The 27,293-nt window shown below is 44.4% G+C and overlaps 1 protein-coding gene across 4 annotated transcripts in view; it reads left to right on the top strand.

Moving 5' to 3' along the window:
• Positions 1-27,293, top strand: part of si:zfos-2326c3.2 (mitogen-activated protein kinase kinase kinase kinase 4) — a 310,274-nt gene that overhangs the window by 71,153 nt on the left and 211,828 nt on the right. For all 4 annotated transcript variants that reach the window (XM_043705152.1, XM_043705150.1, XM_043705151.1 and 1 more), the window contains exon 3: positions 10,060-10,116. In XM_043705152.1, the coding sequence (XP_043561087.1) occupies positions 10,102-10,116 (15 nt within the window). In that variant the 5' untranslated portion in view covers positions 10,060-10,101. The remainder of the gene's footprint in view (positions 1-10,059; positions 10,117-27,293) is intronic.

Here is a 27,293-nt window from a genome sequence, read left to right as displayed (position 1 = left end):
GCCACTGTTGGAATATTGTGTGCAATTCTGGTCTCCTTCCTATCGGAAAGATGTTTTGAAACTTGAAAGGGTTCAGAAAAGATTTACAAGGATGTTGCCAGGGTTGGAGGATTTGAGCTCCAGGGAGAGGCTGAACAGGCTGGGGCTGTTTTCCCTGGAGCGTCAGAGGCTGAGGGGTGACCTTATAGAGGTTTACAAAATTATCAGGGGCATGGATAGGGTAAATAGGCAAAGTCTTTTCCCTGGGGTCATGGAGTCCAGAACTAGAGGGCATAGATTTAGGGTTTGAGGGGAAAGATACAGAAGGGACCTAAGGGGCAACCTTTTTATGCAGAGGGTGGTGAGTGTATGAAATGAGCTGCCAGAGGATGTGGTGGAGGCTGGCACAATTGCAACATTTAAGAGCATTTGGATGGGTATATGAATAGGAAGGGTTTGGAGGGATATGGGCCGGGTGCTGGCAGGTGGGACTAGATTGGGTTGGGATATCTGGTTGGCATGGACGGGTTGAACCGAAGGGTCTGTTTCCATGCTGTATATCTCTATGACTCTAAGTGGAGCATATTCCATCACCCTGCTGAATTGTGCTTTATAGAAGGTGGCATTTTAGGCATTAGGAATTGAGTTACTTATTGAATATTCCTAACCCTCAGACCTGGTCTTGTCACCACAGTTTTTCCATGGCTGGTTCAGTACAGTTTTTGGTCAATGGATGTTGATAGAGGGAGACTTATTGGTAGTACCACCACTGAATGTCAAGGACAATGCTTAAATTTTCTCACTGCAGTCAGTAAGCACTAAATCCAGACATTGTGGAAATCCGAGGTCTTATAGTATGGGTAATTAATGTTGTTAACAAATTTAAAAACATCTGTCTCAATAAGAACCTAGTCTTCATGATGTGTGTTACAAGGGCTAACACATAGGAAACACACAGACCATATTTCCTGGCTGTGTTGTCTTGGCCAGAAACCACATTGGTTGACAAAACAGACCTTCTGTTCAATTTGGCAAATGTTAACACTGTGCAGGACTAGTGAGTTCAAAACTAGAAGGCACAGGTTTAAGGTGAAAGGGGAAACATTTAAAGGGATCTAAGGAGCAAATGTTTCAGAGAGAGGGTGGTGCGTGTTTGCAATTAAGTACCAGAAGAAATGGTGGAGGCGAGTACAATTACTCTCCGTTCTCTCCACTGATGCTGTCAGACCTGCTGAGTTTCTCCAACAATTTTGGGGCAGCATGGTGGCTTAGTGGTTAGCACTGCTGCCTCACAGTACCAGGGACCCGGGTTCAACTCCAGGCTTGGGTGACTGTGGGTGGAGCTTGCACATTCTCCCTGTGACTGTGTGGCTTTCCTCCCACAGTCCAAAGGTGTGCAGGTCAGGTGAATTAGTCATGCTAAATTGCCCATATTGTTAAGTGCATCATTTGGAGAGAAATGGGTCTGGGTGGGTTACTCTTCGGAGGGTCGGTGTGGATTTGTTGGGCCGAAGAGCCTGTTTTCACACTGTTGGTAATCTAATCCAATTACATTGTACAGTGGTGGATGGGTACATGAATAGGAAGGGTTTAGAGGGATGTTGGCAAATGGGACTAGATTAATTTAGGATATCTGGTCAGCATGGATGAGTTCGACCAAAGGGTCTGTTTCCATGATGTACATCTCTATGACTGGTCTTCCCATAAGTTTCAAGAGAGAAGCATTACCCAGTTTCCTGTGATTTTACATCACTTCACCTGATGATCTTATTGACAGATTCACATGAAGCATTTATACTACAATTGGAACATGTGGTCAGCAGCTGTCACATATGATACACATGAAACGTTTTTTTCACCCTCTGTTTTACTGCAATGTATTTGCCCAGAGTCAACAGGTGGGAATGTATGAAGTCCTTGAAAGCGGCTTTGAAGGTGATGAGGCAGTGTTGGTGGGAAGGAACCGGGAAAATTAGATAATACGTGATGCCGGCCAGAAATGCTGGCATGTTCTCACCTCCTCCTGATTATCCTGGAACCTGCTTCTGTGCACTCACCTGGCAGCTTCAGGAAGCTTACTGAAGCTTTTAATGAAGCAGTTCACAGGCATTTTTATAAGCAGTGGAAATTTAGTGGGAATCATGGGACATCTGCAATGTCTTCAACACATTAACTCACAGAAGCCAAGTGCAGAATGGGAGGGTGGAGCACCATGAGAATGATATGCAATCTTCTTGTTCAAGGTCCAAATCAGGAATTGAGATTATCTGCACGTGCAGCCTTAAGATGGCATGATCACCTGGGAGGCACCTGAAAGGACTGGAGGGATAACTCCTTATTTAATCATTTATCACTTAGAGACTGCTCAGTCCAAATTGGTGAGCACAAAGTTTGGATTACAGACACATAATGGTCCGATTAAATATGTGCAAGCCAAACAAAAGAAAAGGACACCTTACTGGTGCAATGTGCAAGTTCGAGTCTAAAACCAGAAACAGTGTTCTTCCATATATCCAACGTGGACTGTCCTGCAGGTTAAATCTCGTTAAAAATGCATCTTTGATTTTGTGTTTTTCTTTACATTTCTACTCTTTTTTTGATAGCGTGTACTTGACCAGAAATTTGTCTTGAAAATGGCATTTTTGTTCAGCAGGGAAGAACAATATCCGCCATTGGAAAAACAGTTGTTTAAGTCACCATGATAAGACAATCACTCTGAACAGCCACTGGACTTGAAACATTTATTCTACTTTTTTCCCACAAGAGCTCCAATATGTGCTGAGTTTTGCCAGTAATTTCTGTTTTTGTTTAAGATATTTGCTCCCCTGCCGTTGTATTCATACTTCATCAGTTAATACTATCTTTCAACAGTGAGAGGCAAGACTTGCATCTCGACTTTGTGGGCAAAGGTCTTTGGACCAGCTACATTCTCAGGTCCCTGTTGGAGAATCAAGGCATCACTTTTTCTTCTTAGACATCTTCAGACTCTGTCCTTGACAGAGCAGGGAAACTTCAGGAATTTTCCAAATCGAGTGGTGGCACAGGCAGTCAAATTGCAATGTCGTCTTCCCAAGCTAACTTACCAATCATTGAGGAGCCTAATTATTTAAAAGCAACTGCACTGAGCAGAACTATAAGCGTCTTCATCTTTGGATGCCTCCTGGGAAACTGTACCAGCAATCTGCTAATGCAGTAAGCAGTCTGCCAAAGCAAAATCAATGCTGTCCAGGAAAGAGCCTAAGGTGGGCAACTTCAGCTCAGACCTTTCCAGCTGGATTCCACCAAAGGAATTGAACTGTTATAATTATACAATGATCCCTTAAATGTAATCTTCTGCTATGGGATATCTGAGCTCAAAACTCAATCTATATCAGATTTACTTGGGTTGCCCAATGGGCGGCATGGGTGGCTCAGTGGTTAGCACTGCTGCCTCACAGCACCAGGGTCCCGGGTTTGGTTCCTGCCTTGGGCGACTGTCTGTGTAGAGTTTGCTCATTCTCCCCGTGTCTGCATGGGTTTCTTCCGGATGCTCTGGTTTCCTCCCACAATCCAATGATATGCAGCTTATAGATGAATTGGCCATGCTAAATTACCCATAGTGTTAGGTACATTAGTCAGGGGTAAATGTAGGGTGGGCCAATGGGTCTGGGTGGATTGCTCTTTGGGAGGTCGGTGTGGATTTGTTGGGCCAAAGGGCCTGTTTCCAATTTTGGCTTTATTGGTCTGGAGGTTTTGAAAAGGCTGTGCAGAGCAAAGGTCCCATTCTTCAATAACTAAAGCTCACATTCCAGGTACATTCTCCAGATGAGTGTCTTTAAGTGTCTTCTTAAAGTGTTCTGCCCAGAATTGGATATAATATCCTGAATCCATTTTTAAATTCAGCAATGGCACAATGGTGGGTGGCACGGTGGCACAGTGGTTAGCACTGCTGCCTCACAGTGCCAGAGACCCGGTTCAATTCCCGCCTCAGGTGACTGACTGTGTGGAGTTTGCACATTCTCCCCGTGTCTGCGTAGGTTTCCTCCAGGTGCTCCGGTTTCCTCCCACAGTCCAAAGATGTGCAGGGTCAGGTGAATTGGCCATGCTAAATTGCCCATAGTGTTAGGTAAGGGGTAAATGTAGGGGTATGGGTGGGTTGCGCTTCGGCGGGTCGGTGTGGACTTGTTGGGCCTAAGGGCCTGTTTCCACACTGTAAGTAATCTAATATGGATACTTTATTTTCGCTCATTCACACGGTGTAGACATTGTTGATCAAGGCTGTGTCGATCACCCATCCCTATCATCCCTTGAGAAGGTTAACAACAGGAAAGTAATCTGAGATTTCCAATAGATTTCCAAAAATTAACCCTTCTCCCCAATTTTAGATATCGAGCTTCATGCTGTCGGTTGGCCTGAATAAATTGAGATTCCTTAGAGATACACAGTAATATTTCAATGTGGATGCATCATATTTATCAATGTACTTGTGCCAATTGAAATGTGCTTCACTCTTGTTTTGGGAGAAAGGGTGAAAATTTTAGGAATAAACATCTTTGAATAATGGCAAAACTGCAGTTAGATCCTAACAGGTTTACCTTATTTACAGATAGTGTGAAGCATAATGTCAAATACTGCCTTATATCTTCATTTCACCTTCTAAAATGAATGGGAGGTGTTGGCAAACTGGTAATGTCAATGAGTCACCAATGCAAAAATCCAAGTCCATGTTTTGGGGATGATGGATGTTTAAGTTTTTTTAAATTCAACAAATTTCTAGACTATAAATCTGGCTTACTGGCAACCATGTAACCACTGGCCATTCTTATAAAAGCCCATCTGGTTCACTAATGTTCTTTAGAGATAGAAATCTTGCCATCCTCACCCGGTCTAAATGTGACTTCAGATCCACAGCAATATGGTTGACTCTTAATTAAGGATGGGTAATAAATGATGACCTAGCCTGGGCATGAATCACAAAAAATTGGTTTGCGGGTGCTGCAGGTAATTAAGAATGCAAATGGAATTATTTCATTCATTTGCTTGAGTGTTGGAGTTGAAAAATAGGGAGGTTATGTTGCTACATTTATAGAGTGCTAGTGAGGCCACACCTGGGGAGCTGTGTATAGTTTTAGCCTCCTTACTTAAGGGGTGCAGAGGAGGTTCACTTGGCTGATTCCAGAGTCGAGAGAGTTGCCTTATGAGGAAAATCGGAGTAGACTGGGAGTGGTTCCTGTAGGAAAAGATAAAATTCTGAAGGGAATAGATAAGATAGAAGCAGGGAGGTTGTTTCCACTGGTGGGTGAGTCTAGAACTAAGGAGCACAGCCTCAAAATAAAAGAGAGCAGATTGAGGACTGAGTTGAAGAGGAACTTCTTCATCCAAAGGATTGTGAATCTGTGGAATTCCCTGACCAGTGAATGTTGTTAAGGCAAAAATAGATTTTTGAACAGTAAAGGAATTATAGTTAGCAGGTGGGTAAGTGGAGCTGAGTAAATGGAAAGATTAGCTATGATCTTATTGAATGGTGGAGCAGGCTCGAGGGGTCCTATTTCTTATGTTCTAAACAAATAATGAAAAAATAGAAGTAATTTTCTTTCGTTGATAGAGAACAAGGAAATCAAATTCTGTTTGTAAAATTCCAAGCAGTTAGCTCTATAAAACAGTGTGAAATTAGTACTTTTAAGTGATGGCCTTAAGTCCTGCTTGAGTTGCAGCTCTTGCCAGACAATTGCCAATTATGACATTGGTGAAGATCTCTTAAAGCCCCTCAATCACCCAGGGGCGGTGTGTTCACTGCTCTTCCTCTAGCAGCTTCGAAGCTGTGCCCTTAGATTGACAAATTCTTGATGTCACAAGGAATTAAGGGCTACGGGGAGAATGCGGGTAAGTGGAGTTGAAATGCCCATCAGCTATGATTGAATGGCGGAGTGGACTCGATGGGCCGAATGGCCTTACTTCCACTCCTATGTCTTATGGTCTTAATCTCCAAATCTCAACTCTGCAGGAAGATTAATTTTCATGCTGGCACAGTAATAAAGGTATATTCACAATGCATGTATGTCTACCTGTTTCAACTCTGGAAAGATTCATGAGAGCACGGTTTTCCTTCTTCATATCTGCATTTGCCACTGTCGGTGACTTCAAGCAGATGCAGAATTACAACAGCCTGGCGGAGATGCAGGAATATAGAGATGTGCCGAGGCAGTCAGGTATGACTGCAAGGTGGTGTCGGTGGTAATTCATTGTTCATGTTCTGGGGTTTGAAACCCACTACTGCAAATGGTGAAATTTGATTTCTATCTAAAGCTAACTTAATCGTGATTGCTGTCAATTGTAAAAAACAATTTGGCTTACTAATGTCCTTAGTGAAAGGGAGCGAAATCTGCTGGCCTTACCTGGGCTGGCCTAACACCAAATCTGCAACCATGTGAATAACTCTTAACTGCCCACAGAGCAATAAGGATGGACAGTAAATGCTGGCCCAGCCCACATCCCATGAATAAACAAATAAGCATCTTGGGACCCCTCTCTCTCTTAAGATATAAGGAGGAAATAACTGAAAAGAGAATATAGAAAGCTTGGAGTTGATTGAGTTCTCATTTAAAGAGACCACACTGCAAGGTAGAAAACTGATACAGAAGGGATTTAACTGATAAGATTGTCCTCCCAGTTTCAAAGGTCATGTGGCAGTCTGAATTGGTCCCCAGGTTTGTAAGAGATTGTATTCAAATGTGCAAGATTCTTAGGCTAAATATGGAAATGAGCTTTTCCATTGTGGTAGAATCTAGGACCAGAGATCAAAATCTCAGAATCTCAGAAAGGCTCATCCATTTAAGACACACTGGTAGCAATTTCTTCTCTCCAGGTTCACACTTTGTGGAATTCCTTACCAGAGACAGCTATAGAGACTGGGTCATTAAGTGTATTTAAGGTTTGAGATAAATAGATTTTTAACCATTAAATTAATTCAATGTTGTGAGAATAATATAGGAAAATGGAGCTGAGACCATGATCTCACTAAATGGTGAAATAAACTCAATGGGCTGAATGGCCTACTCTTATGTCTTATGGTCTTATGGTTTCTTCGATCAAAGTATTCTTCCCATCAAGAGGGAGTCTAGGATCAGAGGCATAGTCTCAGAATAAAGGGACACCAATTTAAGACTGAGAAGAGGAGGAATTTCCTCTCTCAATGGGTTGTACGCCTTGGGAACTCCTTGCCACAGAAAACTGTGGGGTCAGAGTCCTTGCGTATATTTGAGCCGAAATGGGTTCTTGATCAGTCAGGGAATGAGGAGTACAGGAAAAGGGGCAGGAAAGTGGATATAAGCGACCTTGGATCAGCTATGATCATATTGAATGGTAGAGTAGGCTTGAGGGGCCAAAACTCCTGTTCTTATTTCTTGTGGTTTTACAGATTATTAGCATTTGAAATTATGTAGAAGCTGCAGCATTAATTATATTTGAGGATAAGTTAGACAGATTTTTAATTGAGAAGGCAACCAAGGGCAACCAATATCATTAGGCAGACAGGAAAGTGGAGTTCAGGCCGTGATTCTTCAGCTTTGATATTATTGAATGGCTCCAAGCGGGCTGCATGGCTTAATCCAGTTCATATTTTGTTTCTGTATCATCATGTTCTCTGCTATTTTAGCTCTTGATAATGTTTTGGGCTCGCTCCCATAAACAGTCTTGAGTTTCTCGCATGGGATGGGACTTTCCTTGCCCGATGACAGCTCAAAAGGCAGAGTAATCCGGGTGTCTGACAATCATGAACTTAACTCGACATTCCTGCTTCTGGCACATTGGTTTCTTCAGTTCCACAAAAAGGCAGTTTTAGCAAATGCCTACTGAGATTAAGGTTGGTGTCAGCTTCTTCATTTCACCGTGTGAGAATGAAGCATGGCAGAGCTGTGAGGGAGCAGTCAGCTCTGGTGAAGGGAAGTGGTGAAGGTTCTAGCTGTGATTAGAAATGCTGCTGAAGTTACGTTAATGATGATAAAACACCAGGTGTGGGTTCCCATGGCATGTTCCTCATTTTCCATGATAATGCAAAGGTATATTGTCTGGCATATCTGTCGTGAAGGGTTAAATGGAGAGCCAACAAGAGCAGCATGAATAAAACTAATCAGGATTTCAGCAACAAGGAGGCTGTGGAATGAACAAGGTGAGGTAGATTAAGGAGATTTGAAAATAAATACAATAAGAGGCTGGAAACTCAGTTATAGGTAAAATAGAGTTTTGAAACTGTGCACTGTCTGTTTCAGCCTGACTGAACAACTAGGAAAGGGATGGAGTTTGGGCTGGGTGTAATGAGTCCATGTCATATCTGCGAAACAGTTGTTTCATGTGTCTAATCCAATAAATGACGTTGACACCACTGTGAGGGCTAATGACCTGGATTGAGTGGGATGTGAGGTTTTGGGCAGGACTTCACAGAATCACATGATACATTTGCGATGTGGTCATGGGGTGTTGTGGGTGGAGGGCAATGAAAGTCAACTTCTGTCGCTGTTTCCGACATTCTTGCCCTCCTCCCCTCTCAGGAAGTCCCAACCCTAGAATCATACCAAAACCCCCTCCTTCATCCCCTACCATGACCTCATCCCCGTCTTCAAAAAATGCTTAACCTTGTCCTGGGTCCTCTGTTATCCTGGGACTGTGGGAGTGCCCTTCCATGAACAGCCACAGATGGCACCCCTGAGTTTGAGAGCTGTCAGCTCGAACCAACCTGTCGCTCTCGCAGGGTGAGCATTCTGCCCCTGGGGCTTTGATATGAGAGGTCGCCTTAACCAATCCCTGATTGGCATGCAGTTTAATGAGACCTCCCTGGAAGAGGGTGGGCAGATCCCTCATGGGCTGAGCAGGTCGAGACCCTCAAAGCCTCAACAAGATTCCACCATGAGTCTCCTGATAAAAGCAGGGCGAGTCCTCCAGGAAATTGTGTTATACAAAACATGGGTGTAACCTTGTGGAAACAGGGCTCTTGCCCACTAACCTGAGAGCTGGGAAGGTCCCTGTGTCTGTTGTTTTCAGGCACACACTCCGTGCCACTTGACAGATCCTTCCTAATCATCAAGGCCCTGAGGGCTGACCTGCCAATCAGATGTTAGCATTTTTAGCAGTGGCTACTGTGGGTACTGTGAGTCCTCTGGTCAAGGAGGGCCTCGGGAGATGAATAATGGTAGCCACGTGAGAGATATGTCAGCATTAGGAAAGCAGGTAGCTCTCAGTAGGCCCCAGTGCTCCCTCAACATCACCACTTCCTGATATCCGGCACCTGATATTCTCAATCAGGCATTATCTCTTTCTGGACTAAAACAAATGAAGATAATGACAGACATAGAGTTTGAGCACAGATCTTTAATGGAAGCTTCTACTGCTACATGTACTGTCCAGATTGGAAACTGACCAAGACGTTGCTGCATGATATTACATCTACTAATAACATAACTATTAGCTTAATAATATCATTAAATGAATGCATATTTTGTATTAGCAAGCACACTATCTGTGTGCTTGCTCTGAAGCAGCTCTGAGGAAACCCCATTTATTTCTTGTGCTACGTACATTATGAACCTTCTGCTTACTGCCAGGTTAATGCTGGCAGTGGTGGGTGAGACTCTTAATTGGGCAATAATTTCCCATTTAAGGGTTTCAATTCAAGGCAGCGTGAGAAAATCATCTGTGGACCTTCTGAGAATATTGTGTCATTGTATGCAAGGTATTGGGAGTCATCAGTACATATAATTGAAGATCACATTATGCCTGTGAGCATCAAGTAGTAGAAATAATCCATTCCCTTCTACTCCCTTTTTGTCGCAACGTAAAATGTCTCTAAGCCACCTTTTCAGTATTGTAGGAATCTGCAATGCAACATTGTCCTTTTTAATGATGTTATTACAACAGATAGGATATTGAATCATAAGATATTTAATGGAGAATTGTACTTTTCAGAGTAATTGATTAATGAGCATGATGCCAGTAGTTCAACATTTTTTTTAAATTGAGAGACTATGTGAACACCTGTATCATTCAATATATCAGCGAAATTCACAAGACTTCTTCCCATCAGCTCACAGTTTGCTGTCTTTCTTACAGGGGCGTCATGTCAAGACTGGGCAGTTGGCAGCGATTAAGGTCATGGACGTTACTGAAGTGAGTTTTCAGTTTATGGTTATGTGGATTTCTTCATGGATTTTCATATATTCCGATCATATTTAAAAACATTCAAAATCTAGCGCTCTGTATGTGAAATCTGAATGATTCATTTTATATATTTTGCTATTTTGAATATTAATTTCTTCAGACTGTCTCAAAGGACACCATGTTAACAAGGGGTGAGGCAAGACTCATGTCGAGAAGTATCTTAGGTGCACTTAATTTCCTTTGTATTATCTAAATATACAAAACCAAAAGACACTTAGGGTGTGGTTTTAGATTAGATTACTTACAGTGTGCAAACAGGCCCTTTGGCCCAACAAGTCCACACCACCCCTCTGAAGAGCAACCCACCCAGACCCATTCCTCTACATTTACCCCTTCACCTAACACTATGGGCAATTTAGCATGGCCAATTCACCTAACCTGCACATTTTTGGACTGTCGGAGGAAACCGAAGCCCCCAGAGGAAACCCACACAGACACTGGGAGAATGTGCAATCTCCACACAGACAGTTGCCTGAGGTGGGAATTGAACCCGCGTCTCTGGCGCTGTGGTAACCACTGTGCCACCGGGTCTTCTGATTTAGTCAGCAAATCAGGAACAGGAGGGACTGACTGTCATTGAGGCAGGTAAGGGAACCCAGAGGACAGAGTGTAGGCCTCTGCAATTGTCCAGTAGGTTTGACATTCTCTCAGCCTGATTGGCACATAATATGTATTACTAACCATGACACTGAGGCACAAGAAGCCATTCAAGTGGGGGCAGCAACCAGAATGCTGCAGTACAGTTAGAGGATAGAATAGCGAGGGGGTTTGACACCATTCTCTGTAGCAAAGAGCAAGAGCCCAGATGGCTGTGTTGCTGGCCTAGAATGTGGGATATCTACCCAGGAAAAGAAAAAAGAACTTGCAATGGGAAGAGGAGATTCAGTGGTCATGGTTCATGTAGGTATGAATGACCTAAATAGAAAAAACAAGGAGGTTCTGTATAAAGAGTCTAAAAAGTTGGATACTAAATCAAAAAGCAGAGCCTCTAAGGTTAAATTTCTGGATTATTACCTGAGCCAGGTGAACATTGGCATACTCAATATAAAAAAATGAAGAGACTATTCATGGCATGGCACAAAGACTATTTTGGGCGAAGTGAGTTCAAGTTAAAGGCTATTGGCACCAGTACTGGGAAAAATTCAGGCTGTACCATTGGGATGGTTTACATCTGAACTGTGCTGAAACCTGTGTTTTTGCAAACCGTACAACTAGGGGAGTAGAGAGAGTTTGAAACTCAGTACTGGAAGTTAGGACCTCCATGTGAAAACAGAAGTTGTTGGCAAGGCTCAGTAGGTCTGGCAGCATCCGTGAAGAGAGAGACCAGAGTTAATGTTTTGGGTCAAGTGATTTCTCTCCACTGATGCTGCCCGACCTGCTGAGCCTTTCCAGCAATTTCTGTTTTTGTATCTGATTTACCGCATCCAAATTTCTTTCGGTTTCTCCCCAGTCTGAAAAGATGTGATGTGTCAAAGAGTAAGAGAGAAAGGCAAGGAAAAAAATAGAAACTTGGAAAATGAGAATCAGAGAATGTTAGGAAGAGACAGAGAAAATAAAAACTAGGAACACGCCAACAGTCAAAGATAACCAAAAACAACTGAAGATATCTGCATATGTTAAGCATTCATGAGAAAGTAAACAAATTGACAGCCCAATTGAAGTAAATAAACACAATCTGAAGCTAATACCTTTTGCAGAGACATGACTGCAGGATGGTAAGGGATGGGTCTTGAATATTGAGAGGTTTATGACAGTCAAGAAGAAAAGGAAGTTGGGTAAAGGTGAAGGGGTAACATGTTCTGGGTGAAAACATTCTCCCCTAAATTCCCTTTAAGCCTTTACTGTAAATCTATCTTCCACAGTTATTGACCCCTCTATTCAGGGGAGTTTTTTTTCCTATCCACCCTATCCATGCCCCTTGTAATTTTCCACAATGGTCCAGTCCCACTCAGCCTAACTGTATAATTCTGCTGTATAAATTGTATGTAAACAATGTATCCTGCTTGTTATATGTCAGCTTGTTGCATAGCTTGTAGAAGCAGTGGGTATGGTTTGTTTTGACTTTCAGAAGGCTTTCAACAAGGTCCCACATTAGGGATTGGCACAAAAAATTAAAGCACATGGGGTTAAAGCTAGGTAGGATGATGAGCTTTGAGAAGGATGCAGAGGTGCTTCAGTGTGTTTTGGGCAAGTTGAGTGCAAATGCATCACAGTTGAAGTATAATGTTGATAAATGTGAGGTTACCCAACATGGCCACAAAAACAAGAAGGTAGTTTATTGTTTGAATGGCAATAGATTGGGAAAAGGGGAAATGCAGTGCAATGTGTGACCTTGTACAGCAGTTGTTGAAAGTAAGCACACAGGTGCAGCAGATAGTGAGGAAGGCAAAGGGTATGTTGGCCTTCATTGTGAGAAGGTTGGAGTACAGGAGCAGGGATGTCATGCTGAAATTGTACAAGACCTTTGTGAGACCACACCTGGACTATTGTGTGCCAACTTGGTCCCCATGTCAGAAAAAGGTGTTCAAGCTATAGAGGAATGCAACATACATTTACCAAACCAGCAGCACTAATGAATGAAGAGAGACTCAATAGGTTAGGACTATATTCACTGGACTTCAGAAGAGTGAAAATCAACTAGGTAAAAACAAGGGCTGCAGATGCTGGAAATCAGAGTCTAGATTAGAGTGGTGCTAGAAATGCACAGCAGGTCAGGCAGCATCCGAGGAGCAGGGAAATCGACGTTTCGGGCAAAAGCCCTTCATCATGAATAGAGCCGAAACGTCGATTTTCCTGCTCCTCGGATGCTGCCTGACTGCTGTGCTTTTCCAGCACCACTCTAATCTAGATTTCAGAAGAGTGAAGGGGAATCACATAGAAACCTGTAAAATTCTAATAAGATGAGACAGAGTCAATTCAGAAAAGATGTTGCAGATGGCAGGGGAGTCCAGAAGAAGGGGTCACAATCGAAGGACATGGAGTAGGATATTTAGGATGTAGATGAGGACAAAACTCTTCATCCGGAGATTGGTGAGCCTGTGGAATATATTGTCATGCAAAGTGGTTGGGACCAAATATTAAATTGTTTCAAAAATGAGTCAGATATAGTTCTTGGGGATAAAGAGGTCAAAGGGAATGGAGCAAATGAAGGAAATAGCGCATTGAGTTGGATGATCAGCCACAATCATGTTGAATGACACAGTAGGTGTGAAGGGCTGAATGGCCTCCATCTGCTGTTGTTTTCTGTATTTCTCTATGTACATTGTATTTTACATCTATGAAATAGACATCTTCAAAACTGAACATCATCACAGAATCCCTACACTGTGGAAACAGGCCATTTGGCCCAACAAATCCATACTGATCCTCTGAAGAGCAGACAACCCAGATCCATTCTTCTATCCTTTTACTGTACATTTCCCCGAGCTAATGCACCTAACCTACACATCCCTGAGCACTTTAGCTTGGCCAATTCACCTGGCCTGCATATCTTTGGATTATGGGAGGAAACTGGAGCAAACCTTACAGACAAGGGGAGAGTGTGCAAACTCCACTCAGACAGTTACCTGAGGCTGGCATCGATCCCAGGTCCCTGGCACTATGAGGTAGCAGGGCTAACCACTGAGTCACCATGCCACCAATGCTTATTCAGAGTATTTGAGTTTGTATCCACATGGATTTACTGCACGGTCATATAAACTGTGTCACATTCCTTGTTAACCTTTGTATGTCAGATCCTGAATGGGTTTGACAAGGTGAATGTGGAAAGGGCATGATTTGTTTAGTTGTTGCATTTCACAAATGGGCTTTGGGAGATCATTGTGCACAAAGATGAAGACTTTCTCAAGTTGGCCAGTGAAGCCATCAATCATTATTAATTGCCCCAGCAATTGGCAAGCTAGCACTTGAGTCATTGGAACATTTCCAGGCGTATCGATCAAACAGTGGAACTATAGTTACTCAAAGGGCAGTAAAAGTATCAATCACTGTGCATTGTGTCTTAGTGATGGCAATGCATTCTTCATTAATTCCAGGCGGATCACAAACATTTATTCCTGCTGTCAGATTCGAGCAGTATTTTAGCTATCCGTATTAGAGTATTTCACTGCTTAGGTTTGGTGAAGTTGGCTGAATCCTAGGATTAGTTCAGGGATGAAGAGGAGTTTGGCTCAATCTGCAGCAAGGTCTCAAGGGACAGCATTTATATTCTTTATAAATGTCTACCGAGGAACCAAGAACCATAAAGGCCACAGCAACTGCTTTGAATTGCAAAGAATGCATCAACATTAGAAACAAGGGACAAAATGATAGCCAGAAATTGATGCTTCAGAAAATCCTTTTTTTGTGCCTCGCTCCAGTTCAGAAACGGCTCACAGATAACAGTGAATCATACGACTTCCTGCCACACCAGGCTGCTCCTGCTGGGGACACATCATTTCCTCTTCATTGAATGCACATTGCGTTGTCTTGCTTCTTTTTCTCACACAGCATCCTTCCTCTCCTTCACAGGAAGCAAGGATCTGGGTCATCTTCCTCTCACTGTTAAGTTAATGGGAAAGTGGTTAGAATTTGGTCTTCAGTGATGGATTGCTCTCAATATTTTAATTGCATTTGACAGAGTAAATGTTATCACCAGCGAAGAAATAATCCCCCAGGCGTCCCTGCAGTGAGTGAAACAGTCCCTGTGATTGAAAGCAGCATGCCAGCAGGCATTTGGAGATCTCCCTTCACTGACAGTTTGAATTCTTATTTGACTCTTCACGTAAATGGTCGATATTGTGCATTCAGTTTGACAAGAAGGGGCAGAGCATGGCATCACATCACACGTGGTTAATTTTCTCTCAACTGTGGGCAGATGAGATCAGCATTCTTTCAGGTCAAACTGAAATGTGGTGAGCGATGACTTGTCATTGACCCCAGCCAAGATGTACAGCTTGTTGCACTTTCGTCCAACGTGCATTTGTTGGCTTTATCTGACCTTCAGCTTTGTTTTTACACAAGCATGTCCGATTCACTGCAGCTTTATGCCCCTGAATGTGCCAATGTTTAGGTAGGGCCCACGTTCTGGCTTATGAGCTGCACAGTTCTCTCTACGGTTTCGGGTCTATTGTCTAATTGTGGTCTGTGGCCTCTGTTATTACCACCAGCCCAATCTCAATCTATATGAGGACATTCATTGCACTATTTTCAGTTTAAAGACAATCAATCCAGGAAGGAACTAAGAATGGACTAGGAAGAGCTAGAAGGGGGCATGAATAAGCCTTGGTCGGTAAGATTAAGGAAAACCCCAAGGCATTCTACACATATGTGAGGAACAAGAGGATGGCCAGAGTGAGGGTAGGGCTGACTAGGGATAGTGGAGGGAACTTGTGCCTGGAGTCGGAGGAGATGGGGTGGTCCTTAATGAATACTTTTCTTTGGTATTCACTAGTGAGAGGGACCTTGTTGTTTGAGAGGACAATGTGAATCAGGCCGATATGCTCAAACAGGCTGATGTGAAGAAGGAGGATGTGCTGGAAATATTGAAAAACATAAGGATAGATAAGTCTCCTGGGCCAGACGGGATATACCCAAGGTTACTACAGAAAGTAAATGAAGTGATTACTGCGCCTTTGGCGATGATCCTTGCATCCTCACTGTCCACTGAAGTAGTGCCATATGATTGGAGGGTGGCAATTCCCTTGTTCAAGAAAGGGAATAGGAATAATCCTGGGAATTACAGACCTGTCAGTCTTATGTCGGTGGTGGGCAAATTATTCGAGAGGATTCTGAGAGGCAGAATTTATGATTATTTGGAAAAGCATAGCTTGATTAGAGATAGTCAACCCGGCTTTGTGAGGGTTAGGTCCTGCCTCACAAGCCTTGTTGAATTCTTTGAGAATGTGACAAAACATATTAATGAAGGTAGAACAGCGGATGTTGTGTACATGTATTTTAGCAACGCATTTGATCACGTTCCCAATGGCCTGCTCATTCAGGAAGTAAGGAGACATGGGATACAGGGAAATTTGGCTGTCTGGATACAGAATTGGCTGGCTCATAGAAGACAGAGAATGGTGATAGATGGAAAGTATTCAACCTGAAGCTCAGTGACCAGTGGTGTTCCATAGGAATCTGTTCTGGAACCTCTGTTCTTTGTGATTCTTGGATGAGGAAGTGGAAGGGTAGGTTAGTAAGTTTGCCAATGACACAAGTTGTGGATAGTGTGGAGGGCTGTTGTAGGTTGCAGTGGGACATTGACAGGATGCAGAGATTAGATTACTTACAGGGTGGAAACAGGCCCTTCGGCCCAACAAGTCCACACTGACCCGCCGAAGCGCAACCCACCCATACCCCTACCCCTACCCCTACATTTACCCCTTTAACCTAACACTATGGGCAATTTAGCGTGGCCAATTCACCTGACCCTGCACATCTTTGTGACTGTGGGAGGAAACCGGAGCACCCGGAGGAAACCCACGCAGACACGGGGAGAACGTGCAAACTCCACACAGTCAGTCGCCTGAGTCGGGAATTGAACCCGGGTCTCTGGCGCTGTGAGCTGGGCTGAGAAGTGGCAGATGGAGTTCAACCTGGAGAAGTGTGAAGTGATTCATTTTGGAAGGTCAAATTTGAATGCAGATTACAGGGTTAAAGGCAGGATTCTTGGGAGTTCGGAGGAACAGAGGAATCATTGGGTCCATATCTACAGGGTTGTTAAGAAGGTGTATGGTGTGTCGACTTTCATCAGCTTGGGGATTGAGATTAAGAGCCATGAAATTATGCTGCAGCTTTATAGAGTCCTGGTTAGACCACACTTGGAATATTGTATTCAGTTCTGGTCACCTCATTATAAGAAGGATGTGGAAGCTTTAGAGACGGTGCAGAGGAGATTTACCAAGATGCTGCCTGGACAGGAGGGCATGTCTTATACAGGAGGGTTGAAGGAGCTAGGGCTTTTCTCATTGGAGTGCAGAAGGGTGAGAGGTGATTTGATAGAGGTTTACAAGATGAGGAAAGACATTGAGAGAGTGGATAGTCAGAGACTTTTTCTCAGGGTGGAAATGTCTATCATGAGGGGGACGTAATTTTAAGGTGATTGGAGGAAGGTTCTGGGGAGATGTCAGAGGTCGGTTCTCTACACAGCGAGTGGTCACTGCATGGAATGCATTGCCAGCAGTGGTATTAGAGCCAGATACATTAGGGTCAAAAGTGTAGTGCTGAAAAAGCAAAGCAGGTCAGGCAGCATCCAAGGAGCACGAGAATCGACATTTCGGGCATAAGCCCTTCATCAGGAATGAGGCTTGTGGGCCGGGGCTGAGAGATAAATGGGAGGGGGTGTGGTTGGGGGAAAGGTAGCTGGGAAAGAGATAGGTGGATGAAGGTGAGGTAGAAGGTGGTAGGTCGGGGGGGGGGGAGTGGTGGACAGGTCTGGAGGGCGGTCCCAAGTTGGGGGCTTGGGGTGGACTGGGATAATGTGGGGGAAGGGGAAGTGAGGAAGCTGTTAAAATCCACATTTATCCCATGTGGTTGCAGAATCCCAAGGCAGAATATGAGGCTATCCTCCTCCAGGCATCAGGTGGTAACGGTTTGGCAGTGGAAGAGGCCCCGGACCTGCATATCCTTGACAGAGTGGGAGACGGAGTTGAAGTGAAGATACATTAGGAACATTTAAGTGACTCTTGGATAGGCACATGAATGATAGTAAAATGAAGGGGTATGCAGGTTAGTTTGATCTTAGAGTAGGTTAAAAGGTGGACACAGCATCGAGGGCTGAAGGGCCTTTACTGTGCTGTACTATTCTATGTTTAGATGGGTTTGTTGCCTTCACATAGGGCCATAGAGATGTACAGCACAGAAACAAATCCTTTGGTCCAACTCATCCAAGCAAACCAGATATCTTAAATTAGTCTAGTCGCATTTGGCCCATTTCCATTCATGTACCCATCTAGATGCCTTTTAATTGTACCAGCCTCCACCACTTCCTGTGGTAGCTCATTCCACCCTCTGTGTGAAAAAGTTGCCTTTTAGGTCCCTTTTAATTAGAACATAGAACAATACAGAACAGAACAGGCCCTTCAGCCCTCGATGATATGCCGACCTGTGAAATATTCTCAGCTCGTCCTCCTACACTATCCCATCATCATCCAAGGATTGTTTAAATCCCCCTAATGTGGCTGCATTGACTACATTGACAGGCAGGGCATCCCACGCCCTTACCACTCTCTGAGTAAAGTATGTATCCGTTCTCTAGGATACATAACTTCAAAGTGAGAGGGGAAAAATTCAAAGGAGATACACCGAAACCTATGCCCTCTAGTTTTGGCTTCCCCTACCTTGTGAAAAAGACCTTGGCCATTCACCCTATCCATGCCCATCATGATTTTATAAACCTCTCCTGTCAGCATCTGACACTGCAGGGAAATGTTTGGCCCACTTCCTCAGGAAGGACAAGGTTGAAAAAGTTAACTCTGAGGAGCTGACATAGTCGTAACATTCCTGGGCGAGTAACCCAACAGACAGACTAATGTTCTGATGTTAGGGGTTCAAATCCTCCATTGGTAGATGGGGAAATTTAATTTAGGAAATAGCCAGTCTAATGGTGACTAAATGACCACTATCAATTGTTGTTAAAAATCCATATGGTTTACAAATATCCTTTAAGCAAAGAAATCTGACATCTAGAACATAGAACAACACAGCACTCACCATGTTAGTGCCAATCATGATGCCATTCTAAACTAATACCACCTGCCTGAACATGGTCTGTAGCCCTTTACTCCCTGGCCGTTCATGCACCTGTCTATGTGCCTCTTAAACATCGCTATTGTATCTATTTCTACCATATTTCAGACAACTGCCATCCTCTGTGTTAGAAAAACCTCCCTTGTGTATCTCCTTTGAATTTTTCCCCTCTCACTTTGAAGTTATGTATTCTAGTATTTGACATTTTCATCCAGGGAAAGAAACTCCAACTATCCAACCCGTCCACACCTCTCATAATTCATGTCACCCCCTCAGCCTCCGATACTCTTGCAAGAGCAACTCAAGTTTGTCCATCCAGGCAGCATCCTGGTTGAAATAAAACCCCCAAAGAACTGCAGATGATGGAAGTCAGAAATAAAAACAAAATTGCTGGAAAAAGTCAGCATATCTGGGAGTATCTGTGGAGAGAAATCAAAGTTAACGTTTCAGGTCCAGTGACCCTTTTTCAGAATAGAATTTGTTGTTGTCATGTAGTGGTAAACTGCTTTTGCACCCTCTCCAAATCCTTCATGTAGTGCAATGACCAGAACTTCAAATGTGATTTAACTAGATTTACCTGGTCTAGCCTCAGCAAGACTGAAAATTTCTTTGGGAGTTTTGAAGAGTCATACAGGGCACAAAGCATAAAGTCTGTTTCTCTCTCCACAGATGCTGCCAGACTTGCTGAATTTCTCCAATATTCTTTGTCTATTCCTGATCTACTGATTCTTAACTGCTCTCTGGACAATTGGTGATGGGCAATAAATATTGCCCTCGCCAATGAAATCCATAGTTCATGAGTTTTTTTTTTTACATGATGCATCATTATGTCTTTTATTCACACAAACAGGGGAAGGGCAGATGTTTGAGAGCATGTGAGTTGGGGAAGGGTCTGCATTTGTATAATGACAAACTTCTTTTCCCAGTAGAATACAGTTTACACACAGCTCTCAGAACGGATCCAAAAGACATTGCGAAAGCAGGAAAAACAAACTGTTCCGTTTTTGTGCAGACTAGTTTTTGTTTATGGGCTGAGAGGAGCTGAATGTGAGAAATCTGGAGAAATTCCATCTTGGACAATAGGTGATTGCCCAACCTCAGCTGGGGAATTTTACATCTCAGTGCTCAACTTTGCCTCCTCTTTGTGTGTTTGTGCAGCTGCTGCAGACAACAAGAATAGTTGGAGGATGGTGCTGTTCCCTGGCAGTGGTTGTAATCTGGTTGTGTGTTCAGCCTTTCTGTTCCACCCTTTTCTTCTTGCAGCAAGCAGTAGCCAATCCCCCAGAGATGTGTTTTGCAAGATATCAATAAGGTACACAATTCCATCCGGACAATCCAATGGAGGTCAAAATACTTGGCTGCTGATGTAATATCTCCTGGAATCGAGTTAGTGTACAACATTTGGGGAGCGGGGCTGGGGGGGGGATGGGGGTGGGGGGTGGGACAGGGTGAATTAAAGCATTTGAAGTGAGACAGTAGTCCCTACTGGTGGCAGAAAGCCCAAAGCCTGCAACAACCAACCTGGACCAGTACAATGACCATAATGCAGGAGTGGTGCCGTGACTGTGTCCCTACTTCTGGGATGCAAGTCCCAGGTTCAAATCCCACCTGCTCCAGATGTACGTAATAACATCTCTGAGCAGGTTGATTAGAATGTATCCACACTGCGGAAAGGGGCAGTTAGTGAGTTGCTATTTTCCGTGTGGTGCAATCAGTCAGCACTCAGCAACATAGAGGCCTCTAAAATGCCAAGATTGTGAGTTCAATCCCCACCAAGAGCCACTTTTAGGGCACTTTTGGTGCAATGAAAATGTCCCTATCTCAGAGCCAGGAGTCCAAATCCCACCTGCTCCTGACCTGTGTACCAACATCGCTGAACAGGTTGACTAGAAAATATCTAGAACAGTGTGGTACATTTTATGAAGTAAATGTATCCGTTCTATAATCCTTTGCTCAAATGCTGTGCAATCTAAGTTTGGTCAGACTTAATTGTAGAACACTTTAGAATTAGAGCTAGGTTTTATTGTCATGTGCACTTTAAGTACAGGGATACAGGCGTACAGTGAAAAGTGTACAAAGTTGCCATTCCCGGCATCACCTCAGGTACGAAGAAGAAAAATAAAGAAATAAGTTATAAGTTTAACGTTACAGATGTTCACAGTATAAAGTGGGCGGTGGTTCAGTGGTTAGCCTCACAGCGCCAAGGACTTGGGTTCAATTCCAGCCTCGGTTGACTGTCTGTGTGGAGTTTCCACATTTTCCCTGTGTGTGTGGGTTTCCTCTGGGTGCTCTGGCTTCCTCCCATGGTCCAAAGATGTGCACGTTAGGGTGAATTGGCCATGCTGAATTGCCCCACAGTGTTCAGGGGTGCATACATTAGGTGCATTAGTCAAGGGAAATGTAGAGTAGTAGGATAGGGGACTGGGTCTGAGTGGGTTACTCTTTGAAAGGTCAGTGCAGGCATGTTTGGCCAAAGGACCTGCTTCCACACTGTAGGGATTCTATATAAGTAGAAAAATTAAGAAATTTAGCTATCGGCCTGTCGGTGGTGCATGCTGGGCTTTCACCACGAGAGCTCGTTCTCTCCTCTTTGCTAAGCATGCTCTTGTCTGTGTCAACAGCCTCGCTGCTGAGGTCAGAGTCCGCCCGGACTCACTGACCGTCTCAGTGTTAGAGTCCGCCCGGACTCACTGACCGTCTCACCGTCAGAGTCCGCCCGGACTCACTGACCGTCTCAGTGTCAGAGTCCGCCCAGACTCACTGACTGTCTCACCGTCAGAGTTTGCCCGGACTCACTGACCGTCTCACCGTCAAAGACCGCCCGGACTCACTGACCGTCTCAGTGTCAGAGTCTGCCCGGACTCACTGACCATCTCAGTGTCAGAGTCCACCCGGACTCACTGAACGTCTCACCGTCAGAGTCTGCCCGGACTCACTGACCGTCTCAGTGTCAGAGTCTGCCCGGACTCACTGACCGTCTCACCGTCAAAGACCGCCCGGACTCACTGACCGTCTCAGTGTCAGAGTCCACCCAGACTCACTGACTGTCTCAGTGTCAGAGTCCGCCCGGACTCACTGACCGTCTCAGTGTCAGAGTCTGCCCGGACTCACTGACCGTCTCACCGTCAGAGTCCGCTCGGACTCATTGACCGTCTCGGTGTCAAAGTCCGCCTGGACTCACTGACCATCTCAGTGTCAGAGTCCGCCCGGACTCACTGACCGTTCTCACCGTCAGAGTCCGCCTGGACTCACTGACCGTCTCAGTGTCAGAGTCCGCCCGGACTCACTGACCGTCTCAGTGTCATAGTCCGCCCGGACTCACTGACCGTCTCACCGTCAGAGTCCGCCCGGACTCACTGACCGTCTCACCGTCATATTTCGCCCCGACTTACTGACCATCGCAGTGTCAGAGTCCAACCAGGCTCACTGACCCTCTCAGTGTCAGCGTCTGCTAGGTCTCACTGACCGTCTCAGTGTCAGAGACCGCCCGGACTCACTGATCGTCCCAGTGACAGAGTCCGCCCGGACTCACTGACCGTCTCACCGTCAGAGTCTGCCCAGACTCACTGACCGTCCCAGTGTCAGAGTCCGCCAGGACTCACTGACCGTCTCAGTTTTAGAGTCCACCCAGACTCACTGACCGTCTCAGTGTCAGAGTCCGCACAGACTCACTGACCGTCTCAGTGTCAGAGTCCACCCGGACTCACTGACCGTCTCAGTGTCAGAGTCCGCTCAGACTCACTGACCGTCTCAGTGTCAGAGTCCACCAGGACTCACTGACTGTCTCAGTGTCAGAGTCTGACCGGGTTTCCTGCGGGTGCTCCGGTTTCTTCCCACACTCCAACGATGTGCAGCTCAGGTGAATTGGCCATGCTAAATTGCCTGTAGTGTTAGGTGCATTAGTTAGAGGGAAATGGGTCTGGGTGGGTTACTTTTCAGAGGGTCGGTGTGGACTTGTTGGGCTGAAGGGCCTGTTTCCACACTGTAAGGAATCTCTCCTAATCTACCCTCTGATTGAGTCAATGTCAATCACCTCAGCTACTCTAGTGGGACAGCAAATTCTACAACCTCTCAGTAATGAGTTTTCTTGTGAATTCCTTAATCGTTTTAGCAGTGACTATCTTTTTTGTGTGACCCCTTGGATATATGATAGCAAATGGAAAACCTGAACATTCAATAAGATTGTTCATCTCCTTTGATAAGTGGATAATTCAGGACATCCCGTAGACTGCAATGAGTTGATAGCTCGCACCAGATGTTTCGTTTAAATATAAACACAGATTAATAAAGAATTGAATGCTGACAGCCGACTGACGTTTGGGTGACCCACCAGTTCTATTTTGACTGCCCTCTGATTATACTGTACTGTAATCTGGTTTGAACTCTACCTGACTTGAATCAGTGAGCATTTTGTACAATTTATAAAAGATAGTTGGGACTTCTTGCACTTCACAATTGCACACACCAATCTCATTTTTTTTTCTCTGGTATACGTCATTTCCCACTTTGTGTTGGAATTTTTAACCCATGCTGTCACAAGAAATAATAAGAGCGAAAGAACTTGCATTACCCGTATATTCTGGTGTAAAAGTCAATTTTGTGTCAAAAGTAACCCATTATATTTGGCTAAAATAAGAGTACATCTCATATAACTCGTAACTATCAAGCCTAGTTTTTCAAGATTCAAACTCTTGTTATATTCATTAATTATTCAGCAATTATTATTCGTCTATTAGTTTAGAGGCTTGTACAGGAATCTTTTAATTGTCCCTCCACCACTTCCAGCAAATGACAAGACTAACACAGACCACGTGATTTATTATGATGCCTTTGCAAAGGTAAAGTGCAAATGCAGCTCAAATTAAGTCATAGGCTTGTGTTGATGAACATCAGCAAAATGGTCAGATGTTGCCCTCACTGAAGCGAGGAAAGTCTGGGTTTAAGAATTTAAGGACAATGTCAGGTAGTTTGTGAAAAGGCATAATTCTGATCTCCATTTGAGAAGAGACATTTCACGCTCTCTGACACCCAAAGTCAATGGGAAAATCATCAACTCATTTTGTGAACAGAACTCATGAGGTTTGCAGTGTTGAAAGAGGAATTGGATATATATATGCATCAGTTAGCTAGGGCACTGGTGAGGCCATACCTGGGGTACTATGCACAGTATTGGTCTCCTTATTTAAGTAAGGATATTAATATATGGGAAGCAATCCGGAGAAGGTTTGCAAGAGGAATACCTGGAATGGGCATGCTGTCTATTAAGGAGAGGTTGACCAAGTTAGGCTTGTCACATCTGGATTGGGGGAAGGGGATTCAAATCTGAGGGGCTTGGGGAGATGTCGGGTCCTGGGTGTTTAGAGGGGTGTCAGGTCCAGCAGTGTCACAGGACACTGGGGTTGGGGCGGACGGTTCTTTGTTCCAGAGTGTGGGGCTTGAGCTGTGGCGGGTCAAATCCAGCAATGGGGGTTGGGGAGTCCAGTGATGGCAGAGGGATGGTCTGTTCTCGGGGTCGGTCAGATCCCGAGGGAGATGGATGTGTCTGATCAGTGTCTGGGGGCTGTCAGGGATCTGGTGGACAACTCACTTGGGGCTGTGTGAGATAAATTGGGTGGCAGTTGGACAGTTACTCAGGAGTTAGACTAGATATTTAATCTGGATTAGTGGTGCTGGAAGAGCACAGCAATTCAGGCAGCATCCGAGGAGCTTTGGATGCTGCCTGAACTGCTGTGTTCTTCCAGCACCACTAATCCAGAATCTGGTTTCCAGCATCTGCAGTCATTGTTTTTACCTAGATATTTAATCATCTGCCGCTATCGGTTCTGAAGAAGTCACCAGACTCAAAACGTTAACTCTGCTTTCTCCCCACAGGTGCTGCCAGACCTGCTGAGTTTCTCTGTGTTTGTTACCATTTAAGAGGTATTCTCTTGCCCATGTTTCCTCCTTGGACATCTCCATGCTTTCCCAGTTGGCCATGTTCTTGCCCATTCAGATAACCAGCCCATATTGATTTGCAGCCTCACAGCTTACCTTCCCACCTCACTTAGTGAAATCACTGTAGTCCCAGAGGACCGCAGGGCTACTCTCTCATTAGAGAGAGACAACTGGTGGCAGTTTAACCTGAGAGTCACCACTCCTCAGGTGAGAGGTGAGAGGCTGAGAAGGAGAGTGCTTCGTGGTTAACCTCAACCTGTGTAGGAATTGAACCCATGCTATTGGCATCACTCTGCGGCACAAATCAGCTATCCAGCCAACTGAGCGAGCCAACCAATAAAGTGGCTTACATTATCCTCTCCCCATATGCTAAGCAATGGCTGCAAAGAAACAAAATCAGCAATTACTGGAAAAACTCAGCATATATGGAGAGAAAGCAGAGTTAACGTTTTGGGTCCGTTTCTTCAGAATGAGATCTTTCTGAAGAAGGCTTATTGGAACCTGAAGTGTTAACTGTTTCTCTCAGTTGCCAGACCTGCTGAGTTTCTCCATCAATTTGTGTTTCTGTTTCTGATTTCCAGCATCTGCAGTTCTTTGGGTTTTTTTGGTTAATGGCTGAAAAGGAATCCGCTTTCGACAGTACGATGGGCGATGGTGATCTCCCTGCATGGTGAAGGGGAACCAAGAGAAGGCCCTTAATTGCCCAAATAGGGCTGCACGTTGGCTCAGTGGTTAACACTGCTGCTTCACAGTGCCATGGACTCAGGTTTGATTCCAGCCTCAGGCGATTGTCCACGTGCAGTTTGCACATTCTCCCCGTGTCTGCATGAGTTTCCTCCGGTTGCTACAGTTTCCTCCCACAGTCCAAAGATATTAAGTTAGGTGAATTGGTCATGCTAAATTGCCCAGGGATGTTAGGTTAGGTACATTAGTCAGGGAAAATGTAGGGTAGGGAGAAGGGGTCTGGGTGGATTATTCTTCAGAGGATCAGTGTGAACTTGTTGAGCTGAAGGGCCTGTTTCCACACTGTAGGAATTCTATGAAATACATTGTTCATTTACACTCTGGTCTGTCTGACCGTGAGCAAAGTGACATTGCAGTGGCAAGTAGGGGACATACCATCCACTAATTTGCTGCACCAACTTGCCAGCATTCTTGCTTTGCAGTTCAATCCAGGAAGGATTTACAAGGATATTGCTGTGGATGGAGGGTTTGAACTAAAGGGTGAGGCTGAATATGCTGAGGCTATTTTCCCTTCACCGTCGGAGGTAAACTTATAGAAGTTTATAAAATCATGAGGGGTGGGAAGAGGGTGAATAGTCAAGATCTTATATCCAGGGTAGGGGAGTCCAGAACTAGAGGGCATAGTTTAAGGTGAGAGGGGAAAAATATAAAAGGGATTTAAGAGGCAACGTTTTCACGCAGAGGATGGTGCATGTATGGAATGAGCTGCCAGAGGAAGTGGTGGAGGCTGTTGCAATTACAACATTTAAAAGACATCTGGATGGGTACGTGAATAGGAAGGATTTGGAGGGATATAGGCCAAATGCTGGCAAATGGGATTAGATTGATTTAGGATAACTGGTCAGCATGGACAAGTTGGACTGAAAGGTCTGTTTCCATGCTGGACATGTCCATGACTCTACAACTCTAAAGGTTTGGTAAAACTTAACCCACTGTTAACTAATGCAAGATTCTGTTAAATGCCCTGCCATTGCTATTCTGGATATTAAACAGAATTATTGCTGATACTGTACCATCCCAACTCACTAATCCAATGCCATTACAGCTGGGTTCAAGCACTTTACAGCTATGGTTAAAAATAAATATTACAAGGGTTCTCGGGGCTTTTTCTACTTCATTGTGCACCAACGGACTTTGGATTTGAGAAGATGGTCACTGTCTGTCTTTTATAAAAGCCTTCAGCCTGTCACAATTACCATTTATATCATGCCTTTCATTTAACTGTCAGCTACACTACTTGATAATTTTTTCAAAAGGAAGACTCAAATGCCTGAGATTTCAGTCTCACTTCGTCAACCTTTCACGGTGACTCAGAGGTTAGCACTGCTGCCTCACAGCACCGGGGTCCCAGGTTCAATTCCAGCCTCAGGTGACTGTCTGTGTGGAGTTTGCACGTTCTCCCTGTGTCTGCGTGGGTTTCTTCTTGGTGCTCCGGTTTCCTCCCACAGTCTAAAGATGTGCAGGTCAGGTGAATTGGCCATGCTAAATTGCCCATAGTGTTAGGTGCCTTAGTCAGAGGGAAATGGGTCCGGGTGGACTTGTTGGGCCGAAGGGCCTGTTTCCACACTGTAGGGAATCTCATCTAAAGAGATTCTGAAGGGAGATTACAGAGAGTTAGGCAGAAATTTTAAAAGGAGGTCCTCAAGGGTATTAATATCTGGATTACTCCCAGTACTATGAGCTAGTGAGGGCAGGAATAGGAAGATAGAGCAGATGAATGCATG

Source organism: Chiloscyllium plagiosum, chromosome 15 (genome assembly GCF_004010195.1).
Source record: "Chiloscyllium plagiosum isolate BGI_BamShark_2017 chromosome 15, ASM401019v2, whole genome shotgun sequence".
Classification (NCBI taxonomy): Eukaryota; Metazoa; Chordata; class Chondrichthyes; order Orectolobiformes; family Hemiscylliidae; genus Chiloscyllium; species Chiloscyllium plagiosum.
Note: the sequence above shows the minus strand (reverse complement) of the source record. Positions and strands in the feature narration are given on the sequence as shown.